Source organism: Thermobia domestica, chromosome 8 (assembly GCF_964235325.1).
Source record: "Thermobia domestica chromosome 8, izTheDome1.hap1.1, whole genome shotgun sequence".
Lineage (NCBI taxonomy): Eukaryota > Metazoa > Arthropoda > Insecta > Zygentoma > Lepismatidae > Thermobia > Thermobia domestica.
Window position 1 is genome coordinate 269,687,603 of NC_137461.1, and position 23,904 is coordinate 269,711,506.

Below are 23,904 nucleotides of genomic sequence, written 5' to 3' on the forward strand. Positions count from 1 at the left end.
GCTTAGGCTGCTACGGGGCTCTGTTGGGAATCCTAGTATAGTTGCTTAGTCTCTCACGGGGCTCTCTGAGTACCAACCCCTTCACGCCTTGCCACGGACCATTGGGAATACCTCCACCACTCTGCTTAGCCTGCTACGAGGCTTTGTTGGGAATCCTATCATAGTTGCTTAGTCTCTCACGGGGCTCTGTGAATACTAACCCCCTCACTGCTTTCCACGGACTATTGGGAATACCTTCACCACTCTGCTTAGCCTGCTACGAGGCTCTGTTGGGAATCCTACCATAGTTGCTTAGTCTCTCACGGGGCTCTGTGAATACTAACCCCCTCACTGTTTGCCACGCACCATTGGGAATACTTCCACAACTCTGCTTAGCCTGCTACGAGGCTCTGTTGGAAATCCTACCATAGTTGCTTAATCTCTCACGGGGCTCTGTGAATACTAACCCCCTCACTGCTTGCCACGGACTATTGGGAATACTTCCACCACTCTGCTTAGCCTGCTACGAGGCTCTGTTGGGAATCCTACCATAGTTGCTTAGTCTCTCACGGGGCTCTGTGAATACTAACCCCCTCACTGCTTGCCACGGACTATTGGGAATACCTTCACCACTCTGCTTAGCCTGCTACGAGGCTCTGTTGGGAATCCTATCATAGTTGCTTAGTCTCTCACGGGGCTCTGTGAATACTAACCCCCTCACTGCTTGCCACGGACTATTGGGAATACCTCCACCACTCCGCTTAGCCTGCTACGAGGCTCTGTTGGGAATCCTACCATAGTTGCTTAGTCTCTCACGGGGCTCTGTGAATACAAACCCCCTCACTGCTTGCCACGCACCATTGGGAATACTTCCACCAATCTGCTTAGCCTGCTACGAGGCTCTGTTGAGAATCCTACCATAGTTGCTTAGTCTCTCACGGGGCTCTGTGAATACTAACCTCCTCACTGCTTGCCACGGACTATTGGGAATACCTCCACCACTCTGCTTAGCCTGCTACGAGGCTCTGTTGGGAATCCTACCATAGTTGCTTAGTCTCTCACGGGGCTCTGTGAATACTAACCCCCTCACTGCTTGCCACGGACTATTGGGAATACCTCCACCACTCTGCTTAGGCTGCTACGGGGCTCTGTTGGGAATCCTAGTATAGTTGCTTAGTCTCTCACGGAGCTCTCTTAGTACCAACACCTTCACACCTTGCCACGGACCATTGGGAATACCTCCACCACTCTGCTTAGCCTGCTACGAGGCTCTGTTGGGAATCCTACCATAGTTGCTTAGTCTCTCACGGGGCTCTGTGAATATTAACCCCCTCACTGCTTTCCACGGACTATTGGGAATACCTCCACCACTCTGCTTAGCCTGCTACGAGGCTCTGTTGGGAATCCTACCATAGTTGCTTAGTCTCTCACGGGGCTCTGTGAATACTAACCCCCTCACTGCTTTCCACGGACTATTGGGAATACCTCCACCACTCTGCTTAGGCTGCTACGGGGCTCTGTTGGGAATCCTAGTATAGTTGCTTAGTCTCTCACGGGGCTCTCTGAGTACTAACCCCCTCACTGCTTTCCACGGACCATTGGGAATACCTCCACCACTCTGCTTAGGCTGCTACGGGGCTCTGTTGGGAATCCTAGTATAGTTGCTTAGTCTCTCACGGGGCTCTCTGAGTACCAACCCCTTCACGCCTTGCCACGGACCATTGGGAATACCTCCACCACTCTGCTTAGCCTGCTACGAGGCTTTGTTGGGAATCCTATCATAGTTGCTTAGTCTCTCACGGGGCTCTGTGAATACTAACCCCATCACTGCTTTCCACGGACTATTGGGAATACCTTCACCACTCTGCTTAGCCTGCTACGAGGCTCTGTTGGGAATCCTAGTATAGTTGCTTAGTCTCTCACGGGGCTCTGTGAATACTAACCCCCTCACTGCTTGCCACGCACCATTGGGAATACTTCCACCAATCTGCTTAGCCTGCTACGAGGCTCTGTTGGAAATCCTACCATAGTTGCTTAGTCTCTCACGGGGCTCTGTGAATACTAACCTCCTCACTGCTTGCCACGGACTATTGGGAATACCTCCACCACTCTGCTTAGCCTGCTACGAGGCTCTGTTGGGAATCCTAGTATAGTTGCTTAGTCTCTCACGGGGCTCTGTGAATACTAACCCCCTCACTGCTTGCCACGGACTATTGGGAATACCTCCACCACTCTCCTTAGGCTGCTACGGGGCTCTGTTGGGAATCCTAGTATAGTTGCTTAGTCTCTCACGGAGCTCTCTCAGTACCAACACCTTCACACCTTGCCACGGACCATTGGGAATACCTCCACCACTCTGCTTAGCCTGCTACGAGGCTCTGTTGGGAATCCTACCATAGTTGCTTAGTCTCTCACGGGGCTCTGTGAATATTAACCCCCTCACTGCTTGCCACGGACTATTGGGAATACCTCCACCACTCTGCTTAGCCTGCTACGAGGCTCTGTTGGGAATCCTACCATAGTTGCTTAGTCTCTCACGGGGCTCTGTGAATACTAACCCCCTCACTGCTTGCCACAGACTATTGGGAATACCTCCACCACTCTGCTTAGCCTGCTCCGAGGATCTGTTGGGAATCCTACCATAGTTGCTTAGTCTCTCACGGGGCTCTGTGAATACTAACCCCCTCACTGCTTGCCACGGACTATTGGGAATACCTCCACCACTCTGCTTAGGCTGCTACGGGGCTCTGTTGGGAATCCTAGTATAGTTGCTTAGTCTCTCACGGGGCTCTCTGAGTACCAACCCCTTCACGCCTTGCCACGGACCATTGGGAATACCTCCACCACTCTGCTTAGCCTGCTACGAGGCTTTGTTGGGAATCCTATCATAGTTGCTTAGTCTCTCACGGGGCTCTGTGAATACTAACCCCCTCACTGCTTTCCACGGACTATTGGGAATACCTTCACCACTCTGCTTAGCCTGCTACGAGGCTCTGTTGGGAATCCTACCATAGTTGCTTAGTCTCTCACGGGGCTCTGTGAATACTAACCCCCTCACTGTTTGCCACGCACCATTGGGAATACTTCCACAACTCTGCTTAGCCTGCTACGAGGCTCTGTTGGAAATCCTACCATAGTTGCTTAGTCTCTCACGGGGCTCTGTGAATACTAACCCCCTCACTGCTTGCCACGGACTATTGGGAATACTTCCACCACTCTGCTTAGCCTGCTACGAGGCTCTGTTGGGAATCCTACCATAGTTGCTTAGTCTCTCACGGGGCTCTGTGAATACTAACCCCCTCACTGCTTGCCACGGACTATTGGGAATACCTTCACCACTCTGCTTAGCCTGCTACGAGGCTCTGTTGGGAATCCTACCATAGTTGCTTAGTCTCTCACGGGGCTCTGTGAATACTAACCCCCTCACTGCTTCCCACGGACTATTGGGAACACCTCCACCACTCTGCTTAGCCTGCTACGAGGCTCTGTTGGGAATCCTATCATAGTTGCTTAGTCTCTCACGGGGCTCTGTGAATACTAACCCCCCTCACTGCTTGCCACGGACTATTGGGAATACCTCCACCACTCCGCTTAGCCTGCTACGAGGCTCTGTTGGGAATCCTACCATAGTTGCTTAGTCTCTCACGGGGCTCTGTGAATACAAACCCCCTCACTGCTTGCCACGCACCATTGGGAATACTTCCACCAATCTGCTTAGCCTGCTACGAGGCTCTGTTGAGAATCCTACCATAGTTGCTTAGTCTCTCACGGGGCTCTGTGAATACTAACCTCCTCACTGCTTGCCACGGACTATTGGGAATACCTCCACCACTCTGCTTAGCCTGCTACGAGGCTCTGTTGGGAATCCTACCATAGTTGCTTAGTCTCTCACGGGGCTCTGTGAATACTAACCCCCTCACTGCTTGCCACGGACTATTGGGAATACCTCCACCACTCTGCTTAGGCTGCTACGGGGCTCTGTTGGGAATCCTAGTATAGTTGCTTAGTCTCACGGAGCTCTCTTAGTACCAACACCTTCACACCTTGCCACGGACCATTGGGAATACCTCCACCACTCTGCTTAGCCTGCTACGAGGCTCTGTTGGGAATCCTACCATAGTTGCTTAGTCTCTCACGGGGCTCTGTGAATATTAACCCCCTCACTGCTTGCCACGGACTATTGGGAATACCTCCACCACTCTGCTTAGCCTGCTACGAGGCTCTGTTGGGAATCCTACCATAGTTGCTTAGTCTCTCACGGGGCTCTGTGAATACTAACCCCCTCAATGCTTTCCACGGACTATTGGGAATACCTCCACCACTCTGCTTAGGCTGCTACGGGGCTCTGTTGGGAATCCTAGTATAGTTGCTTAGTCTCTCACGGGGCTCTCTGAGTACCAACCCCTTCACGCCTTGCCACGGATCATTGGGAATACCTCCACCACTCTGCTTAGCCTGCTACGAGGCTTTGTTGGGAATCCTACCATAGTTGCTTAGTCTCTCACGGGGCTCTGTGAATACTAACCCCCTCACTGCTTGCCACGGACTATTGGGAATACCTCCACCACTCTGCTTAGCCTGCTACGAGGCTCTGTTGGGAATCCTACCATAGTTGCTTAGTCTCTCACGGGGCTCTGTGAATACTAACCCTCTCACTGCTTGCCACGGACTATTGGGAACACCTCCACCACTCTGCTTAGCCTGCTACGAGGCTCTGTTGGGAATCCTATCATAGTTGCTTAGTCTCTCACGGGGCTCTGTGAATACTAACCCCCTCACTGCTTGCCACGGACTATTGGGAATACCTCCACCACTCTGCTTAGCCTGCTACGAGGCTCTGTTGGGAATCCTACCATAGTTGCTTAGTCTCTCACGGGGCTCTGTGAATACAAACCCCCTCACTGCTTGCCACGCACCATTGGGAATACTTCCACCAATCTGCTTAGCCTGCTACGAGGCTCTGTTGAGAATCCTACCATAGTTGCTTAGTCTCTCACGGGGCTCTGTGAATACTAACCTCCTCACTGCTTGCCACGGACTATTGGGAATACCTCCACCACTCTGCTTAGCCTGCTACGAGGCTCTGTTGGGAATCCTACCATAGTTGCTTAGTCTCTCACGGGGCTCTGTGAATACTAACCCCCTCACTGCTTGCCACGGACTATTGGGAATACCTCCACCACTCTGCTTAGGCTGCTACGGGGCTCTGTTGGGAATCCTAGTATAGTTGCTTAGTCTCTCACGGAGCTCTCTTAGTACCAACACCTTCACACCTTGCCACGGACCATTGGGAATACCTCCACCACTCTGCTTAGCCTGCTACGAGGCTCTGTTGGGAATCCTACCATAGTTGCTTAGTCTCTCACGGGGCTCTGTGAATATTAACCCCCTCACTGCTTGCCACGGACTATTGGGAATACCTCCACCACTCTGCTTAGCCTGCTACGAGGCTCTGTTGGGAATCCTACCATAGTTGCTTAGTCTCTCACGGGGCTCTGTGAATACTAACCCCCTCACTGCTTTCCACGGACTATTGGGAATACCTCCACCACTCTGCTTAGGCTGCTACGGGGCTCTGTTGGGAATCCTAGTATAGTTGCTTACTCTCTCACGGGGCTCTCTGAGTACTAACCCCCTCACTGCTTTCCACGGACCATTGGGAATACCTCCACCACTCTGCTTAGCCTGCTACGAGGCTTTGTTGGGAATCCTATCATAGTTGCTTAGTCTCTCACGGGGCTCTGTGAATACTAACCCCCTCACTGCTTTCCACGGACTATTGGGAATACCTTCACCACTCTGCTTAGCCTGCTACGAGGCTCTGTTGGGAATCCTAGTATAGTTGCTTAGTCTCTCACGGGGCTCTGTGAATACTAACCCCCTCACTGCTTGCCACGCAACATTGGGAATACTTCCACCAATCTGCTTAGCCTGCTACGAGGCTCTGTTGGAAATCCTACCATAGTTGCTTAGTCTCTCACGGGGCTCTGTGAATACTAACCTCCTCACTGCTTGCCACGGACTATTGGGAATACCTCCACCACTCTGCTTAGCCTGCTACGAGGCTCTGTTGGGAATCCTACCATAGTTGCTTAGTCTCTCACGGGGCTCTGTGAATACTAACCCCCTCACTGCTTGCCACGGACTATTGGGAATACCTCCACCACTCTCCTTAGGCTGCTACGGGGCTCTGTTGGGAATCCTAGTATAGTTGCTTAGTCTCTCACGGAGCTCTCTTAGTACCAACACCTTCACACCTTGCCACGGACCATTGGGAATACCTCCACCACTCTGCTTAGCCTGCTACGAGGCTCTGTTGGGAATCCTACCATAGTTGCTTAGTCTCTCACGGGGCTCTGTGAATATTAACCCCCTCACTGCTTGCCACGGACTATTGGGAATACCTCCACCACTCTGCTTAGGCTGCTACGGGGCTCTGTTGGGAATCCTAGTATAGTTGCTTAGTCTCTCACGGGGCTCTCTGAGTACCAACCCCTTCACGCCTTGCCACGGACCATTGGGAATACCTCCACCACTCTGCTTAGCCTGCTACGAGGCTTTGTTGGGAATCCTATCATAGTTGCTTAGTCTCTCACGGGGCTCTGTGAATACTAACCCCCTCACTGCTTTCCACGGACTATTGGGAATACCTTCACCACTCTGCTTAGCCTGCTACGAGGCTCTGTTGGGAATCCTACCATAGTTGCTTAGTCTCTCACGGGGCTCTGTGAATACTAACCCCCTCACTGTTTGCCACGCACCATTGGGAATACTTCCACAACTCTGCTTAGCCTGCTACGAGGCTCTGTTGGAAATCCTACCATAGTTGCTTAGTCTCTCACGGGGCTCTGTGAATACTAACCCCCTCACTGCTTGCCACGGACTATTGGGAATACTTCCACCACTCTGCTTAGCCTGCTACGAGGCTCTGTTGGGAATCCTACCATAGTTGCTTAGTCTCTCACGGGGCTCTGTGAATACTAACCCCCTCACTGCTTGCCACGGACTATTGGGAATACCTTCACCACTCTGCTTAGCCTGCTACGAGGCTCTGTTGGGAATCCTACCATAGTTGCTTAGTCTCTCACGGGGCTCTCTGAGTACCAACCCATTCACGCCTTGCCACGGACCATTGGGAATACCTCCACCACTCTGCTTAGCCTGTTACGAGGCTCTGTTGGGAATCCTACCATAGTTCCTTAGTCTCTCACGGGGCTCTGTGAATACTAACCCCCTCACTGCTTGCCACGGACTATTGGGAATACCTCCACCACTCTGCTTAGGCTGCTACGGAGCTCTGTTGGGAATCCTAGTATAGTTGCTTAGTCTCTCACGGGGCTCTCTGAGTACCAACCCCTTCACGCCTTGCCACGGACCATTGGGAATACCTTCACCACTCTGCTTAGCCTGCTACGGGGCTCTGTTGGGAATCCTACCATAGTTGCTTAGTGTTTTACGGGGTACTGTGAATACTAACGGACAATTGGGAATACCTTCACCACTCTGGTTAGCCTGCCACATGGCTCTGTAGAGATCCTGTCCACGACCTCACGGCCAAGGACTACCTCATTTCTAACCCAATAATTTAGGGGATAATAACATGGTATTTTTTTCTGTAAATAGTGTTATATATAGTGAGTTTTCATAATAAAAAACCTGTAGTGGGAGTCAATTCCGGACACTCATTTAATTTACCTTGCTCTACCTACAATGTATATGGGACAGAGTTTTACAATATATATATATATATATCTTCATTGCACATTTCAGTTCATATTTACCTATTTAATGTATATTTTCGAGCGTATTTAGCTCTCTGTAATATATATTCTAGTGCATACTTACCTAATTGTTGCATAGTATATTTGGTATAGTGGTATATTGCATAGTATAGTTGCATGTATATGTGACCTTATTTTAGTTCATATCGATCCGAAATCTTACTGATTACTTCTAAGTGAATCATAGCATTAAGAATAATTTTACTTACTAGATTTTTTTTCCTCTGTTACTTCTCCATCGATTACTTTATGTGGCGTTTCTTCACTAGACGATTCTTTTTTCTTTTTCTCCTTATCGCCATCAGGTTTCTCTTTCTCCGTTTTGTTTTTCTCCGCATTTTTAATTTTCTCTGTGTACGTAAAGCAGGATGAAACCTTTGAATCTGAATCTTCATGATCTGCTGAATCAACATCCACGTCTTCCAAGCCATGATCAAAATTATGCACTGATCCAAATATACTTGAACCAGACGATGACTTCGACACATGAAGTCCACTGTCAAAATCTTCTTCGACTTCAACGATCTGATATCGCTTAGGAAAGGTATCTGTATATTTGTTATAGACGGAGTGTTGGGAATGTCCTAGTTCTGAATCCCAAGGGCTTTCGTAGGGCACATCCTCAGATGGCCTTTCATCTTTGTTGTTATTCCTATTACTTGATGTGGCCTGTTTTGATCCTCCTTTCTTGATAGACTTTACTCCTTTATCTGTAATTAAAAATTAATATTAAGAGTAATATATTCGACACTATTAGATATATCTGTGTAGGAACATATTTGTTCAAGGACTACGGAACCCCTAGTCTAGGGAGGCATATTAACAAATAATTGAGAAGGAAGTATGGTAGCGGGAAGAAAGAGGCATCCACAAATGAGAAATTCAAGTGAGATCTGTACTTGAAAAAATGCTGGTACCACAGCGCGACCGATTTTTCTCGTTACGACACTATTGGTGCTAGAAAGAGATAAGATTATGTTTCATTGGCTATAATGTTTTGTCTTCTGTCAGCTTTGGCGATGATTTTTGCTTACACTTGACTAAGTATGAACAAATAAGAGGGGAGGTGAAAAATTTTCTTGGGCCCAGGGGTATAGGGGCAGCAAAATGTTAAATCCGGCCCTACAAACAACAATAGATACAAAAATAAATAAAGAATCTGTTCTACCAAAATAAAATGTATCAACTTTTGTTATTGACAATATACAACATGCATTTTCGTACGTTAAAAATTCAATTTTTCAATATCGTTTCGAAAACCACGCATAAGAATTTGTGAACTATCTCTTTTGGTTCAGGTCAAATGTGACCTATTAATCAATATATACGGATAGTTATCAATTAAATAAAAACACCTGCAAAAACTGAAACTTACCAGATTAAGATGGCATTAGGTTACCTTTCGCCTTCAAAACAGCTCTGATGCAATGTACAGTCACCCACTTATGTACCTGGACCCCAAGTAATGGAATTATAACGGTCAGGAGTCCAAGTACTTTTTGGGTGGCTGTACAATAGGGCAAGAAAATTTGCTCGAAAGTAGATAACTTTTGGAAAAGTTGAGCCGTAAATTTAAAAATTGGCATACTTACTGGTTCCACTCAGAGTGTCAACGGATTAGTCGGCAAAACTTTGATGATTCTACCACAGTCCTTTCATGCGCGTAGCCAAGATTTCGTAATAGCAGGAAGGAGGTTTCGTGACATGAAATACTGTGGTTATCACACCAGGGGATTGATCATTCAAAACTACTTTACTGGCCACATATATTGTATTTTTTAGCCAGGATTTCGTAATGCGAGGAATGGGAAGGGGTTACATGAAGTACTGTGGTTTGAAGAGGAAAACTTGGTTTCTTTCTTATCCTTATTCTTCTTTATGTAGTCTTCCGAAGTCATTGAAACTCGGTTCTTGTCTTCGTTCTTCTTTTCCTTATCTTCGTTTAATGCCGTCGATGATAGCAATGAGATCTCTTTCGGCAGTAATGACAAAATATAAAATGGATTAGTGTTGCCGCGAAAGTGAAAATTTCTTTAACAAGTGTGACTGAACCAATGTTGCTAGGGTCCTATTATTGGGGCGTGTGGGCATTTCTTAAATTCTACCTGAGAGCATATCTGATAGACACGGTTTATCGATAATATGTAGTCCATAGGATTAGCATGGGACTAGATAGAATTCGGAATGCTCCAATACAATAATATCCTCTTTTAACTTAACCCCACTAGCAGTTTCCTCCACACAAAGCTTTTCATAAGAAAAAGTAACCAAACACTTGCTGTAACTCTATTTTCAAGGCTGATTCTTCAATTTTTCATTTCTTTTTGTTCCATCCTTCCTTATTTTTCTCATTTCTGGTTTTGAAAGGTAGTCCGGATTCTCCGAACCACCCACCCCGTTGGCTACGTGCCTGGTCCTTTGCTGTCTGCCTTTGTGTAATCGTTACTGACACTGTAGTTTCATTTCCTAAGTCAGAGTTATATTTCTTCTTTTGTAAAGTGGATAAATGTATTTTTAAATTGCCTTTCTTTATCCGAACAACACTTGCTTTGTGCCTTTTAAAATTGCCTTTCTTTATCAGAACAAAACTAGCTTTATGCCTCTTTAAATTGCCTTTCTTTATCAGAACAAAACTAGCTTTATGCCTCTTTAAATTGCCTTTCTTTATTTATCAGAACAAAACTTGCTTTATGCTTTTTACATAGCCTTTCTTTATCAGAACAACATTAGCTTTATGCCTTTTTAAATTTCCTTTCTTTATCAGAACAACATTAGCTTTATGCCTTTTTAAATTGCCTTTTTTTATCAGAACAACACTAGTTTTGTGCCTTTTTAAATTGCCTTTCTTTATCAGAACAACACTAGTTATGTGCCTTTTTAAATTTCCTTTCTTTATCAGAACAACACTAGCTTTATGGCTTTTAAATTGCCTTTCTTTATCAGAACAACACTAGCTTATTGGCTTTTTAAATTCCCTTTCTTTATCAGAACAACACTAACTTTATGCCTTTTTAAATTTCCTTTCTTTATCAGAACAACACTTGCTTTATGCATTTTTAAAATGCCTTTCTTTATCACAACAACACTAGTTTTATGTCTTTTTAAATTGCCTTTCTTTATCACAATAACACTAGCTTTATGCCTCTTTAATTTGCCTTTCTTTATCAGAACAAAACTAACTCTATGCCTCTTTAAATTCCCTTTCTTTATCAGAACAACACTAACTTTATGCCTTTTTAAATTTCCTTTCTTTATCAGAACAACACTTGCTTTATGCATTTTTAAATTGCCTTTCTTTATCACAACAACACTAGTTTTATGTCTTTTTAAATTGCCTTTCTTTATCACAACAATACTAGCTTTATGCCTCTTTAATTTGCCTTTCTTTATCAGAACAAAACTAACTCTATGCCTCTTTAAATTGCCTTTCTTTATCAGAACAAAACTAGCTTTATGCCTCTTTAAATTGCCTTTCTTTATTTATCAGAACAAAACTTGCTTTATGCTTTTTACATAGCCTTTCTTTATCAGAACAACATTAGCTTTATGCCTCTTTAAATTGCCTTTCTTTATCAGAACAACATTGGCTTTATGCCTCTTTAAATTGCCTTTCTTTATTTATCAGAACAAAACTTGCTTTATGCTTTTCACATAGCCTTTCTTTATCCGAACAACATTAGCTTTATGCCTCTTTAAATTGCCTTTCTTTATCAGAACAAAACTAGCTTTATCCCTCTTTAAATTGCCTTTCTTTATTTATCAGAACAAAACTTGCTTTATGCTTTTTACATAGCCTTTCTTTATCAGAACAACACTAGCTTTATACCTTTTTACGCTAAGAAATCGAACCCAAAGAGATGTGAGGATTATAGAACTATTAGTCTCATATCTCATGCAGCTAATATTCTGCTCCGAATACTGAACAGAAGGTTATATGGAAGAACAAATAACGATGTTGAGGAAGAGCAGTTTCGGTTCAGAAGAGGCAAGGGCACAAGAGATGCTAGTGGATTATTAAGGATGATCGGTGAAAGATTTATAGAAAAAGGGAAAGAGGTGTATGTTGTATTTATTGATCTAGAAAAGACTTTTGACCGCGTGAATTGGGAATTGTTGTTGGGAGTTCTAACAAAGATAGGGTTGGAATGGAAAGCTAGAAGACTCATAAGAAACTTATACATGAACCAACAAGTAAGTGTTAGGATAGGGGAAGAACTGACGGAAGAGAGTGCAATTGGAAGGGAGTTCGACAAGGATGGTGCCTCTCACTAACACTATTTAATGTCTATCTAGAAGAGATAGTGAAAAAGAGCCTACATGAAGATGGTGGCATTTCGGTAGGAGGTAGAATGATTAGATGCATAAGATTTGCAGACGATATGGCGCTTCTTGCATAATCTGAAAAGAAAATCAATAAAATGTTAGAAAAAATGAGAAAGGGCTTTGAAGAATATGGGATGAAAATAAATTTTAGAAAGACAAAAGCCATGGTGATTGGAACGAAGGGGCCTGTGTCAAATATAAAAGCAGGAGGGGAGAAAATAGAACAAGTGAATAGTTTTCGATACCTGGATAGTATTCTTAGTAATGACATGAAATGCGAACGTGAAATAAAAGCAAGGATAGGAATGGCGAAAAAAACTTTAAAAGAAAGAAAAGTCTGTTTTGTGGGACCTTGAACAAAGAGTTGAGAAAAAGACTCATAAAATGCTTCGTGTGAAGTGTTGTACTGTATGGGGCGGAAACGTGGACATTACATAAAGGTGACGAAAATCGACTGGAAGCCTTCGAAATGTGGGTGTGGAGAAGAATGGAAAGAATTAGTTGGGTAGAGCGGAAAACGAATGAGAGAGTGTTAGAAATGGTGGGTGAGAAAAGAACACTTTTAGATATTATTAGGAAGAAAAAGTAAAACTGGTTGGGACATTGCCTAAGAAGAGATTGTATCATGAGAGACGTCCTAGAGGGTATGGTGGCGGGAAAGAGAGGGAGGGGGCGAAAGAGACTACAATTAATGGATGATATTAAAACAGAAAGATCATACGCGAAGACGAAAAGGTTAGCGGAGGACCGTGGAGCATGGAAGCTTCTCAGCTGCGGCAAGTGACCTGCCAAGAAAGGCAGAATACCTATGATGATGATGATGATATACCTTTTTAAATTTCCTTTCTTTATCAGAACAACATTAGCTTTATGCCTTTTTAAATTTTCTTTCTTTATCAGAACATTAGCTTTATGCCTTTTTAAATTTTCTTTCTTTATCAGAACATTAGCTTTATGCCTTTTTAAATTTTCTTTCTTTATCAGAACATTAGCTTTATGCCTCTTTAAATTGCCTTTCTTTATCAGAACAACAGAGCTTTAACTTATCGTCCCACGGTTATGTCCTTTAAAATGAAGTAGACGGATCATTAAGGAAAGCGAATGATCCTGAAATTAAATTTTTGTACACTTCCATCTGGAATCGAATCCAGAACCGCGTACACCAAAGGCACACGAACTAAGCAAAACTAGCGTTTCATAACAAGCATACTCATTTATTCTTTGACATAAAAAGGAGGAAAACTGTGCCTCTTCTTGACGAAAATGGTATGTTTTCATTCTTTTATTTGAAATCATTGTACCTCAGTTGAAATTCACTTAATAAAAGGGTGAAGGAGCGAGCAACTAGTATGTAATATTCTTTTCACATTATATAATTATCCTAAAACGATTCTCAATCTACACGATACTCATCGATGATCGACTAGTCGATCGCAATCGACTGTTTAGCCAATCTCTTCGGACGCCGATTGTCGTATACGACACACAAAATTATCATTATTTGTCCTGATAGACCGAAAACATGGCACATACGTATTTTGCCTTTCTTCCTTGTCGCCAGAGCAAGCACTGCATTTGATAGAAGCTTGACAATTGAAAAACGCTTTCCGTTGGTCCTAGATAGTGATTTTGGAGGGAAGAAAATGTCGCAGAAACCGAAAAGTGATACGATTACGAGAGTATTGTACTTCTCTTTCTTTAACGCGTTATTATTTTTTTTAATGCGTGTTGATTTATCTTTTTAAAGCCTTGGGGATAAATACGCAGTTGATTGATTAGTTTGCTCTTCTATTGCGTGGGGGAAATGAAGGCTTTTTGTTTTATCATATGTCGTATACGACACTATGAAACCAACTGTTACAAAAGACAATTATTCATAATCTAGAGATATCTCATGTTTTCAATCTCTTCACTTGGATTTTATGAACATGTGAACGTGTTTTAGGTATTGGATATTGTTTTCTATTGCATAGATGTATTAAGTGTGTGGCGTAGTGGGGAGGCAAAGGGGACAGACCACTACCGGTACCAGAACATCGTTTCTTACATTTTATTGGTAGAGTTCCAATATGGCCTATAAGACACATATGTTTGTCAGTACTTCGTGCAAAGAAAAAGAGTAATTTCTCTTACTCTTTGCATGTATGGAACGAAAACATTACGAAAATATAAAATTTACAAGACAAAACTTTTTTGTTCTACTGGTAACAGTGAAGAGGTTAACATTGCTTTTAAGCAAGTGCTCAAAACAAACCCAGCCTTTCTCACAGCATAGCACGGGGCAGCGGTGCAAAATCTGTCTTGAACGTTGGGGGCGACGGGTAAGACCGTTCCCATCTATCTATATATCTATATCTACATATATACATATACGTATATGTATACGTTCAAAATATTTATGAAGCTGAAAAACAATGCTGTGGAGGATTAGGGGAGCAGAATTGTCTTTAACATTTGGAGGCGGAAAGATTTGAGGTTTATTGTGCGGGGACATCAATTTCATCTCACTTTATTTTGTGACAATCGGACACAAATCATCACGTTTCTCTCCAAAAATTACATTTCAAATCGGATTATTGGCGAGGGAACAGTCCCACCAGTTCCAAGATTGGAGGGGACATGTCCCCCTCATCCGCTCGGAATTTGTGTCAGTAGCACGGGGAAATTATAGTTTAGTAAAATCAAGACTTATCACGATGAATTCGAAATATTCACATATCTTATACAAGACTGGTCAGGAATGTAAACACCACAAATATTCCTGACGCATTTTTGTTGTTTTAAACAACAATTTTGATATTCAATTGAAAAGGTTCTATCGAACCGGGAGAGGATTTCGTAGAATTGGCTATATACTCACAAACTAATATTGAGAGCTAATATATTAGAGAAAACAGAAAAAATAATAAGTTATGATGGATTTTACTTGTACTTACACACTTGAAGAGTAGATATTATAGCTATCCTACTTCTTGAATACAGAATATTAAATGAAAGTAAGGTCAATTTAATTAAAGATTATTTAATATCGACGCACCTTTACTATTAATTTCTTACAAAATAAAGAAATATTTAAATCTAGAAGCTTAACAATTGATAACTAGGTTATCCTTGCTTATTACGGACAATTATTGCTAGTCATTCACATGTAATTAAAAAGAAGATATAATTTCAATAATTCCAAAATTGAAAGGAATTATGATCAATCTGTGAAGTTTAAAGTATATAACGAGAAATTTCAAGGGAGAAATAAGAGTTCCAATGAATCTATTAAAGATAAATTAACTACATTAATTTATCTTAATTGAAATCTGACCAAAGCAAATCACTTTTAATAAATAACAGAGTTTTAGCAACGTATCATTGCCTTCATCAGACATATTATCTTCGCAATGATACATTGCCGAAATTGTAACCCTATTTATTAAAAGCATCACATGACCGAAAATGTGACACTATTTATTAAAATATGGTATTGCCAAAACTTTAACACTATTTATTAAAATTATCACACTGCCGAAACTTTAACACGATTTATTAAAAGTATCACATAGCCAAAACTGTAACACTATTTATTAAAAGAAACAAATTGCCGAAACTTTAACACGATTTATTAGAACTATCACGTGGACGAAACTTTAACTCTATTTATTAAAAATATCACATTGCTGAAAATTTAACCCTATTTATTAAAAGTATCATATTGCCGAAACTGTAACCCTATTTATTAAAATTATCACATGGCCGAAAATGTAACACTATTTATTAAAAGTATCACATTGCTGAAAATTTAACCCTACTTATTAAAAGTATCACAGTGCCGAAATTTTAACATGATTTATTAAAATTATCACACTGCTGAAATTTTAACATGATTTATTAAAATTATTACACTGCCGAAATTTTAACACTATTTATTAAAATTATCACATAGCCGAAATTGTAACACTATTTATTAAAAATATCACTTCGCCTAAACTCTAATACTATTATTTATTAAAAGAGGAATCCTTTAGTCAGATTTTATTTCTGATTTAGAGCAAAGTAGTTCCAAAACTAGAATAAATAATATTCAGTTAATTTATACAGAGTGAATCTGAAATATGTGCACAAATTCCGGTAGGTGATTCGTGACATCAAAAGAAGACAACAAATAAATCATCTTGTATGTTGTCGAATTTCGCGTCTCGTACGAGTGACTTGAATCGACAATCGAATCCTGACAGTTGGAATGGAACAGAAAGATGTACACAAACTATCTCTGTCTGCGCCTGTCTAATGTACAATTTTCCTGATGTTCATAGCTACATTTAACTAGTTTTAATGTCACGAATCACTTTCCGTGGTTTGTGCATATCTTTCTCTTCCATTTCAATTGTCAGGATTCGATTGTCGATTCTAAGTTGGCACCCCTGTCACGCGTACAAAACGCAGAATTCGAGAAGGACTGTTTGTCTTCTTCTGATGTAACGAATCATCTCCCGGAGTTTGTGCATATCTTTTTCTTCCGTTCCAATTGTCAGGATTCGATTGTCGATTCCAAGTTGACAACCCTGTCACTTGTACAGGATGCGAAATTCGACATGCAAGATGATTTTTTTGTCTTCTTTTGATGTCACGAATCACCTCCCGGAGTTTGTGCACATCTTCAGATTCACCCTTTATATTAGAATAACTTTTTTTTAAAAAAAAACTGTTAGAGCATTGTATTGATTGTAACCCACTAAAATATTTCATTTCCTTTTTTTTAGTTTATTAGAAACATGTTCAGGTAGATATATGCAGAATAACATCTTGATTGCTTTTAATGTTTTACATCCTTCAGGTTGCTTGTTTATCTGAAAAGAAAGAAAATACAAATACTTGCACTTTTCACTTTAAACTCACTAGATGAAGGAAGGAGCTATAGTCTATCCAGAAACTTTGCATTTGCAATTGTATTTGCATAATAGACCATAAACGCTTGCGGCCTACTATGGAAGATTTGAGTGGTTCTTTTCTCTTAAGTGTACTGATAGATTTATACGTAGTTCCCTTCCTTTATCAGGTATGGTTCAAAGTATATTTTTTTCTTCCTTCAGATAAAGAAACAACCAGGAGCGTCATTTCAGATTTTGCTTGGGGGGGGGCAAGACCCCTTGATATAAGTAAAATTTCGCGTGTTTCACTGATTTACTACTATTCTATTGATAAAATCTATATACATCTCAAACTCAGGGGGGCAAATGCCCCTCCCTGTCCCCCCTGAATGACGCCCCTGGAAACAACCTGCAATATGTAAAATATTAATACTTTCCTGACAAGCAACGGGCTCAGTCACAGCCTTCTCTATGTTACATAAATATGGTACATATATAGAAGGTTGTGGCATAGCCCTCGTTCTAGTTTACATTTTTACTCCGAATGAAGTACAAGCAATGATCACAGCGTGTCTGCTGTGCGTATTCATTGGTACCACTCGTTCAAATTTGAACCAGTAGATGGCCACAAGCACAAAGAAAAGACACGATGCTTACGGGCCTTATTCAGAGTCGTTTTGAAGCGCGATTAGTGCCATACTAAAGAGTTCCACTAACATAAGTCTCCTGCAGTAGTCAGCAGTTTAGTATGACGCAAATCATGCGTCGAAACGACTCTGCATAAGGCGGTTACTGTCCAAACTGCGATGTGCCTCTCTGCGTTCCTTACTATTTTGAACTTTTCCGCACTTCGGTCAATAACCTGAAAACTTTTGTCTTCTGTTTGAAAATATAATAAAATTTTGTAATAAACTGTGTATATTCAATTTTCAATTATTTCTGTAGTGGTAATCTATATTATAAAAGAGAACGTACAAATCCTTTGTTCCCTCATCACGCTAATACGGCTGAACCAATTTCTTTTATTTTTGGGGGGTTATTAGGATTTGGACCCTAGATGGTTTTTATCATATCACTTTAATTTTTAATTACCAGTGTCTTGAGATAATTGACCATTCAAGTGTCCATAACGTACAAATCCTTTGTTATTTCATCATAGGTATAAAAATAAACGTATTTATATGCAACCCGCATGACCGTGTCACTCGGCGGGTTAACATAAATGACAGGCGCTATAATGTTAACATTTACTGCAATTTGAAAGCGAAAAAGTAAAAATTATCTAAGTAACAAAGTTTATTGCGTTCCGGGGTGACCGCAGCGAAGCGGGGCGGGTTAACATAAATGACAGGCGATATAATGTTAACATTTACTGCAATCTTCTATGGTTTTTATCATATCACTTGAAAGCGAAAAAGTAAAAATTATCTAAGTAACAAAGTTTATTGCGTTCCGGGGTGACCGCAGCGAAGCGGGGTGAACGCTGCTAGTCTTATATATAAAAGAGAACGTATAAATCCTTTGTTCCCTCATCACGCTAATACGGCTGAACCAATTTCTTTCATTTTTGGGGGGTTATTAGGATTTGGACCCTAGATGGTTTTTATCATATCACTTTAATTTTCAATTACCAGTGTCTTGAGATAATTGACCATTCAAGTGTCCATAACGTACAAATCCTTTGTTATTTCATCATAGGTATAAAAATAAACGTATTTATATGCAACCCGCATGACCGTGTCACTCGGCGGGTTAACATAAATGACAGGCGCTATAATGTTAACATTTACTGCAATTTGAAAGCGAAAAAGTAAAAATTATCTAAGTAACAAAGTTTATTGCGTTCCGGGGTGACCGCAGCGAAGCGGGGCGGGTTAACATAAATGACAGGCGATATAATGTTAACATTTACTGCAATCTTCTATGGTTTTTATCATATCACTTGAAAGCGAAAAAGTAAAAATTATCTAAGTAACAAGGTTTATTGCGTTCCGGGGTGACCCCAGCGAAGCGGGGTGAACGCTGCTAGTTGACAATAAATACTAATACAATGCTGTATATTTCTTCTTTCCTAGAAAGTTTTAACGAAAACGATTTCCAAATGTAAGAAGAATTATTGTAAGTACAGGGTGCCGGAATGGGACTGACGGTGTTTAAAAGTGTATGGGCCTTATGCAGAGTCGTTCTGACGATCGATTATGGTCATACTAAAGTGTTCTACTAACATATGTTCCTGCAACAGTCATGCTTTTAGTATGACGCTAATCATACGTCAAAATGACTCTGCATACGGCGGTATGGTCAGAGATACAGAAGGAAAAAAAAAACATTCATATTGAAGAAAAACTCAAAACAATTTTGTTCAGCAAATTTTCATACTTGAACAACTACTGGTGACGGCGCTAGTATCGCCGATAAACAGAAATGGCGTCGGTAGTCGAAAAGTCGCAAAGCGAGTAGTAGTTTGCATATACGAAAAGTGTTGTTCAAGTTCAACGAAACTTTCGACGTGTTTACCACAAGGATCCTCCATCATGCAACAGTATCCAGGCGTAGAAGAATCAATTTTTATCAACGGGGAGTGTAGTGAAACAACACAGTGTGTGTCAGAAGAAAATGTGGAAACAATAAGACAGTGTTTCTCACGTAGCCCGAGGAAGTCACGAGCAGGCAATTCCAAAGTCTACAGTGCACGATATGGTACACAATTACGTTTGCGCGCGTATAAGGTGCAATTGTTACAAGAAATTAAGCCCAACGATAAGCCAGAGAGAGCAGTATTTGCTACTAAAATTCTTGGCAGGATTGTTTATGACCATAATTTCCTATTGAACGTTGTTTTCTCTGATGAGACAACTTTTCACTTGTCTGGCTGTGTTAGCAGACACAATGTTAGAATCCGCATGCGTACATAGAAAATTCTAGAGACAGTCTCAAATTGAATGTTTAGTGTGCTTTAACACATAATGCTGTTATAGGCCCCTTCTTTTTCATAGAGCAAACCATAACAGGAAATGTGTTCTTAGATATACTTCAACATTTTGCTGTTCTCCAGTTACAACATTTGCAACCTCAAGTGATATTCCAATTGGATGGTGCCCCTCCATATTGGAGCATTCAAGTAAGGGAGTACCTTGATACTGAATTTCCTGGCCATTGGATAGGCCGTGTTTGGCCAATTAGATGGCCTCCACGCTCTCCTGATGTTACCCCCCTGGGCTTCTTCCTGTGGGGGTATGTGAAAGACCTTGTGTATTCTAGTAAAAGGTGCGTAACCTTGATAAACTGAAGAACCGTATTAGGAATGCGATTGCTTCAGTAACACCTCAGATGTTACAGAATACGTGGAGAGAAATTGAGTTCAGGCTAGATATTGTAAGAGTTACAAATGGAGCTCACGTGGAGTTACACTGAGTTAGAATGACTTGTAAGTAAGATCAGAACACTTTTTGAGTTCTCCTTTAAAATGCATGTCTTTTTTCTCTGTATCTGTGACCATATTAAAACTATACACTTTTAAACACCGTCAGTCCCATTCCGGACAACCTATATAACATTTATATGGGGTGCTCAGAGCACAAGGGAGTGACGTCCATTACGAAAGTTGTACGATACGTTTTAGTAATATATATATATATATATATATATATATATATATATATATATATATATATATATATGGAAAATGTGTTTACAATATCTGGACATCAATATTGTAAGCTTTGAAAGGAGCTTCAAATAGAGATCTTTTCAAAACGACCAAAAATAATGGGCTTGATTCCCTTGTGCACTTAAGGCCCCATATATCATTTCATTCTTTTAAAAGATCAGACTTTATAGTTCTCAGATATACCAGTACAATAAAAGCAACACAAACCTCTCTTTTCTACATTAAAAAAAAAAAAAAAAACATCAAAACCTTCTCTGTTATTCTGAATATACCAACCTGAAGATACTATAATTGATTGCAATTAACATAACGTTCTAGCAATTGTACTTTATTATTTTAAAACAGTAATAATAATTATTAATAACTTACTACTCAGTTCCTCATCCAGTGTCGTGCTCTGTTCACCTGGTTTAGTTATAACTAATGATGTGTATGGAGTTACGAAGGAATGCTGAAAAAAGAACATGAATTTAACATAACTTACACTCTGGAAGCGATATAAACCATATCTAGGTATACCGCAAGACGGAGTTACTTTGCACCGAATGTAACGAATTATACAGAAAATCGCATGTAACTTACAAACGTAATGATTTAGAACACTGTATATTAAACATATAATTGCTAGATATATAAGGAAAACATTCGTGCAAGTGCATTAGTAAACATTGAGTATGGCCATACAGGCCCTTATCCAGGGGGGTTTAGAGGGGCCGGGCCCCCCTAAATTTTCGCTGGCCCCCTAAAAGTTTTACAGTAGGTTTGCAAAAGAACTATAATATGGTGATGAACTATCATATGGTTGGATCTGCCCCCCTTAACTTCAGCGGGGCCCCCCCTAAGTTTTGGGGCTGGCTACGGGCCTGTGGCCATGGCTATTGAAATATAAACTTTGGTGCAAAGTAACCCTATAGATGACGATGCTTTGCACCACATACCAAAAAGACGTTCAACATACGAACATAATGTTTCTGTGCAATGTTTTTCCTCCAGTTATTTTTTTTTTTTTTGGATCCGCCACTGTTCGTAATTTATTTTTCAACAAGAAATCCATTCCGACATCTACCTCAAAAGGGAATATACACTCATGTCCAAAATTATTGTCGCATGGCTATAAATATGTTGTTCTAGGAATATAATTGATAACGAATTCGCCCGGTATTTCTTATAATGTTAGTATTGTATAATCGGCAAAGACATGTATGTGGCAAATTTCGTGTCAAAAGAGCAGTAAATAAGAACAATGAAACGAAAATAAAACTTTCTTCTCCATTTAGCAAGATTTTGGTTTACTCATTCTAATTTTCGTATTTATATTTTTTCCCTATGAAATTTACCACAAATATACATTTCCCGATTATACACATAGTATCAGTATTAAAGGCGGGAGGTACCGGTAGTAATAATTTCCTATCCAAGGAGTTACTTTGAACTGGTGCAAAGTAACCCCGATTAGAGGCTGAAATTGTCTTCTCCCACTTTTATTTTTTCTATGACTTTAACCCTTAATAGGAAACGCTATTTTCTTCGCTTACAGGAAATGTGTGTCTGTGAGACACGGACATGTATCAAGTAATATTTTTTTAAGAAAAACATATGTGTAATGTTAAATAATAGGAAGGTACTGAGAAAAACGATACCTTGAGTGAATCAGTGTTGCCAATGTAATACAAAGAAAAACCATACGTGTCTGACAGACACATATTTCCTGTTAAGGGTTAAAACGTTTCACATTGCAATTTCAACTATTGCTTCGAAGTCCCATTATTCTACGAAACTAACTTACCTTGGACGGAAATTCTTGTAGGTGATATCTTTCAAATTTTCTGGGCCTTTACAGCGACTGCTTTCTACACCTCTACAACAACAAACCCTCTGAGTAATTAGAACTGATGTTAACCGCCAACATTATAGTCAAAATACAGTTAGATGTTCTATCTTATGGGGCGTTTACACTTAGTCGATTTGCGTTCGATTCAGTTGAATTTACGTCACTTTCAACTTAATCGACCGTGTAAACAGGAGTTCAACTTAATCGCTTGTTGATCGAAAGCGACTAATCGACTAGCAACTCAATTGAAAGACGTTCTATTTTCTGTGGTCGATTCTATTTTCTTCTGCTATAACACCGCTAATTGTACCAATTACTTTTTGCTTGGACATCTTTAAAATTGCCAGTCGATTTCGAATCGACCAAAGGAGAGCGAGTCGACAAGCAGCATTCAATTTCGGTTGAAACAATTGAACACATCCATCGATCTGATTCGGCCTAGTTGCTTCGATTTAGTCGCAAATGCAGCGAGTCGATTTAGCCGTGCGGCTAAATCGACCAAGTGTAAACGCCCCATTACGGTGGCAGTTGAAACTTTCTCTTTACAGTTTATGGTTTTACGGACAATGGACTGTGCAACTCTTATTCATATTTTGTGCAAAGTAACCCCTGAGGTGGAAATTAACCCCGTCTTAACATGCAATTCCAATTCCAAAATAATAATAATAATAAAAAATGAATATTTTCATGGATGAATGAATAACATAACTGAACAAATCGCATATTCCAGTTTAATAGTATGGACATTACGGAAAAAGAATGTCAGAATCTTGAGCTTACGATCTGAATATTATGGATTCTGTTTCGCAGATGTAGGCCAAAAATAGTCAGCTGTGTTTTAACTTAAGTAACCAAACCTATGTGATTACGAAAAATTTTGGCAGAAGAATTGCTGGCCCATATCTAGCTAGATAGCAAGGGCTTAAAAATGGAACATGCTCCCAGACCTCAATGCATCATGTGCTATATTAATACAAAAACACAATTTATATCTTTGCAAGATACGTTTTAATGACTTATGACTTGTGCCTCCTGTAACATATGTGTGCTCCCCTTCCCCCGACTTCTGTGGTTTGTGGCGGGCCTGGCCACAGGTCACAAAGAAACTTACAATACTATGTTCTGTTATCGATTATGAAGGAACTATTATCTTAAAAGTATTACAACAGTATCTATGTTTCTTGTCGTTGCAGGTAACAATGCCTCGACGAAAGAAAACTGAGAAGATAATAGGAAGAACACTAGCAGAAGCAATGCGGAGGCGGTGCTTTTTGTTCTCAATGGCGGCAAATCTTTTCGAGAAGCTGCTAATATTAAAGGTGTAGAGTTCGAAACATTAAGCAGATACGTTCGAGCTTTCAAGAGAAATCAGGAAACAAGGATGAGTCCAAATTATCGAGTTAATCTAATTTTCCGACCGGCAAGGGCGCCGATCCTGGGGGGCCCGGCATCCCCAAAGCT

At 40.8% G+C, this 23,904-nt stretch overlaps 1 protein-coding gene across 1 annotated transcript in view; it reads right to left on the reverse strand.

Moving 5' to 3' along the window:
- LOC145692017 (inter-alpha-trypsin inhibitor heavy chain H4-like) overlaps positions 1–23,904 on the reverse strand; it is a 208,836-nt gene that overhangs the window by 40,446 nt on the left and 144,486 nt on the right. The window contains exons 11-12 of the mRNA XM_081767316.1: positions 20,982–21,063; positions 7,970–8,470 (exon numbers count right to left, since the gene is read on the reverse strand). Of these exons, the coding sequence (XP_081623442.1) occupies positions 7,970–8,470; positions 20,982–21,063 (583 nt within the window). The remainder of the gene's footprint in view (positions 1–7,969; positions 8,471–20,981; positions 21,064–23,904) is intronic.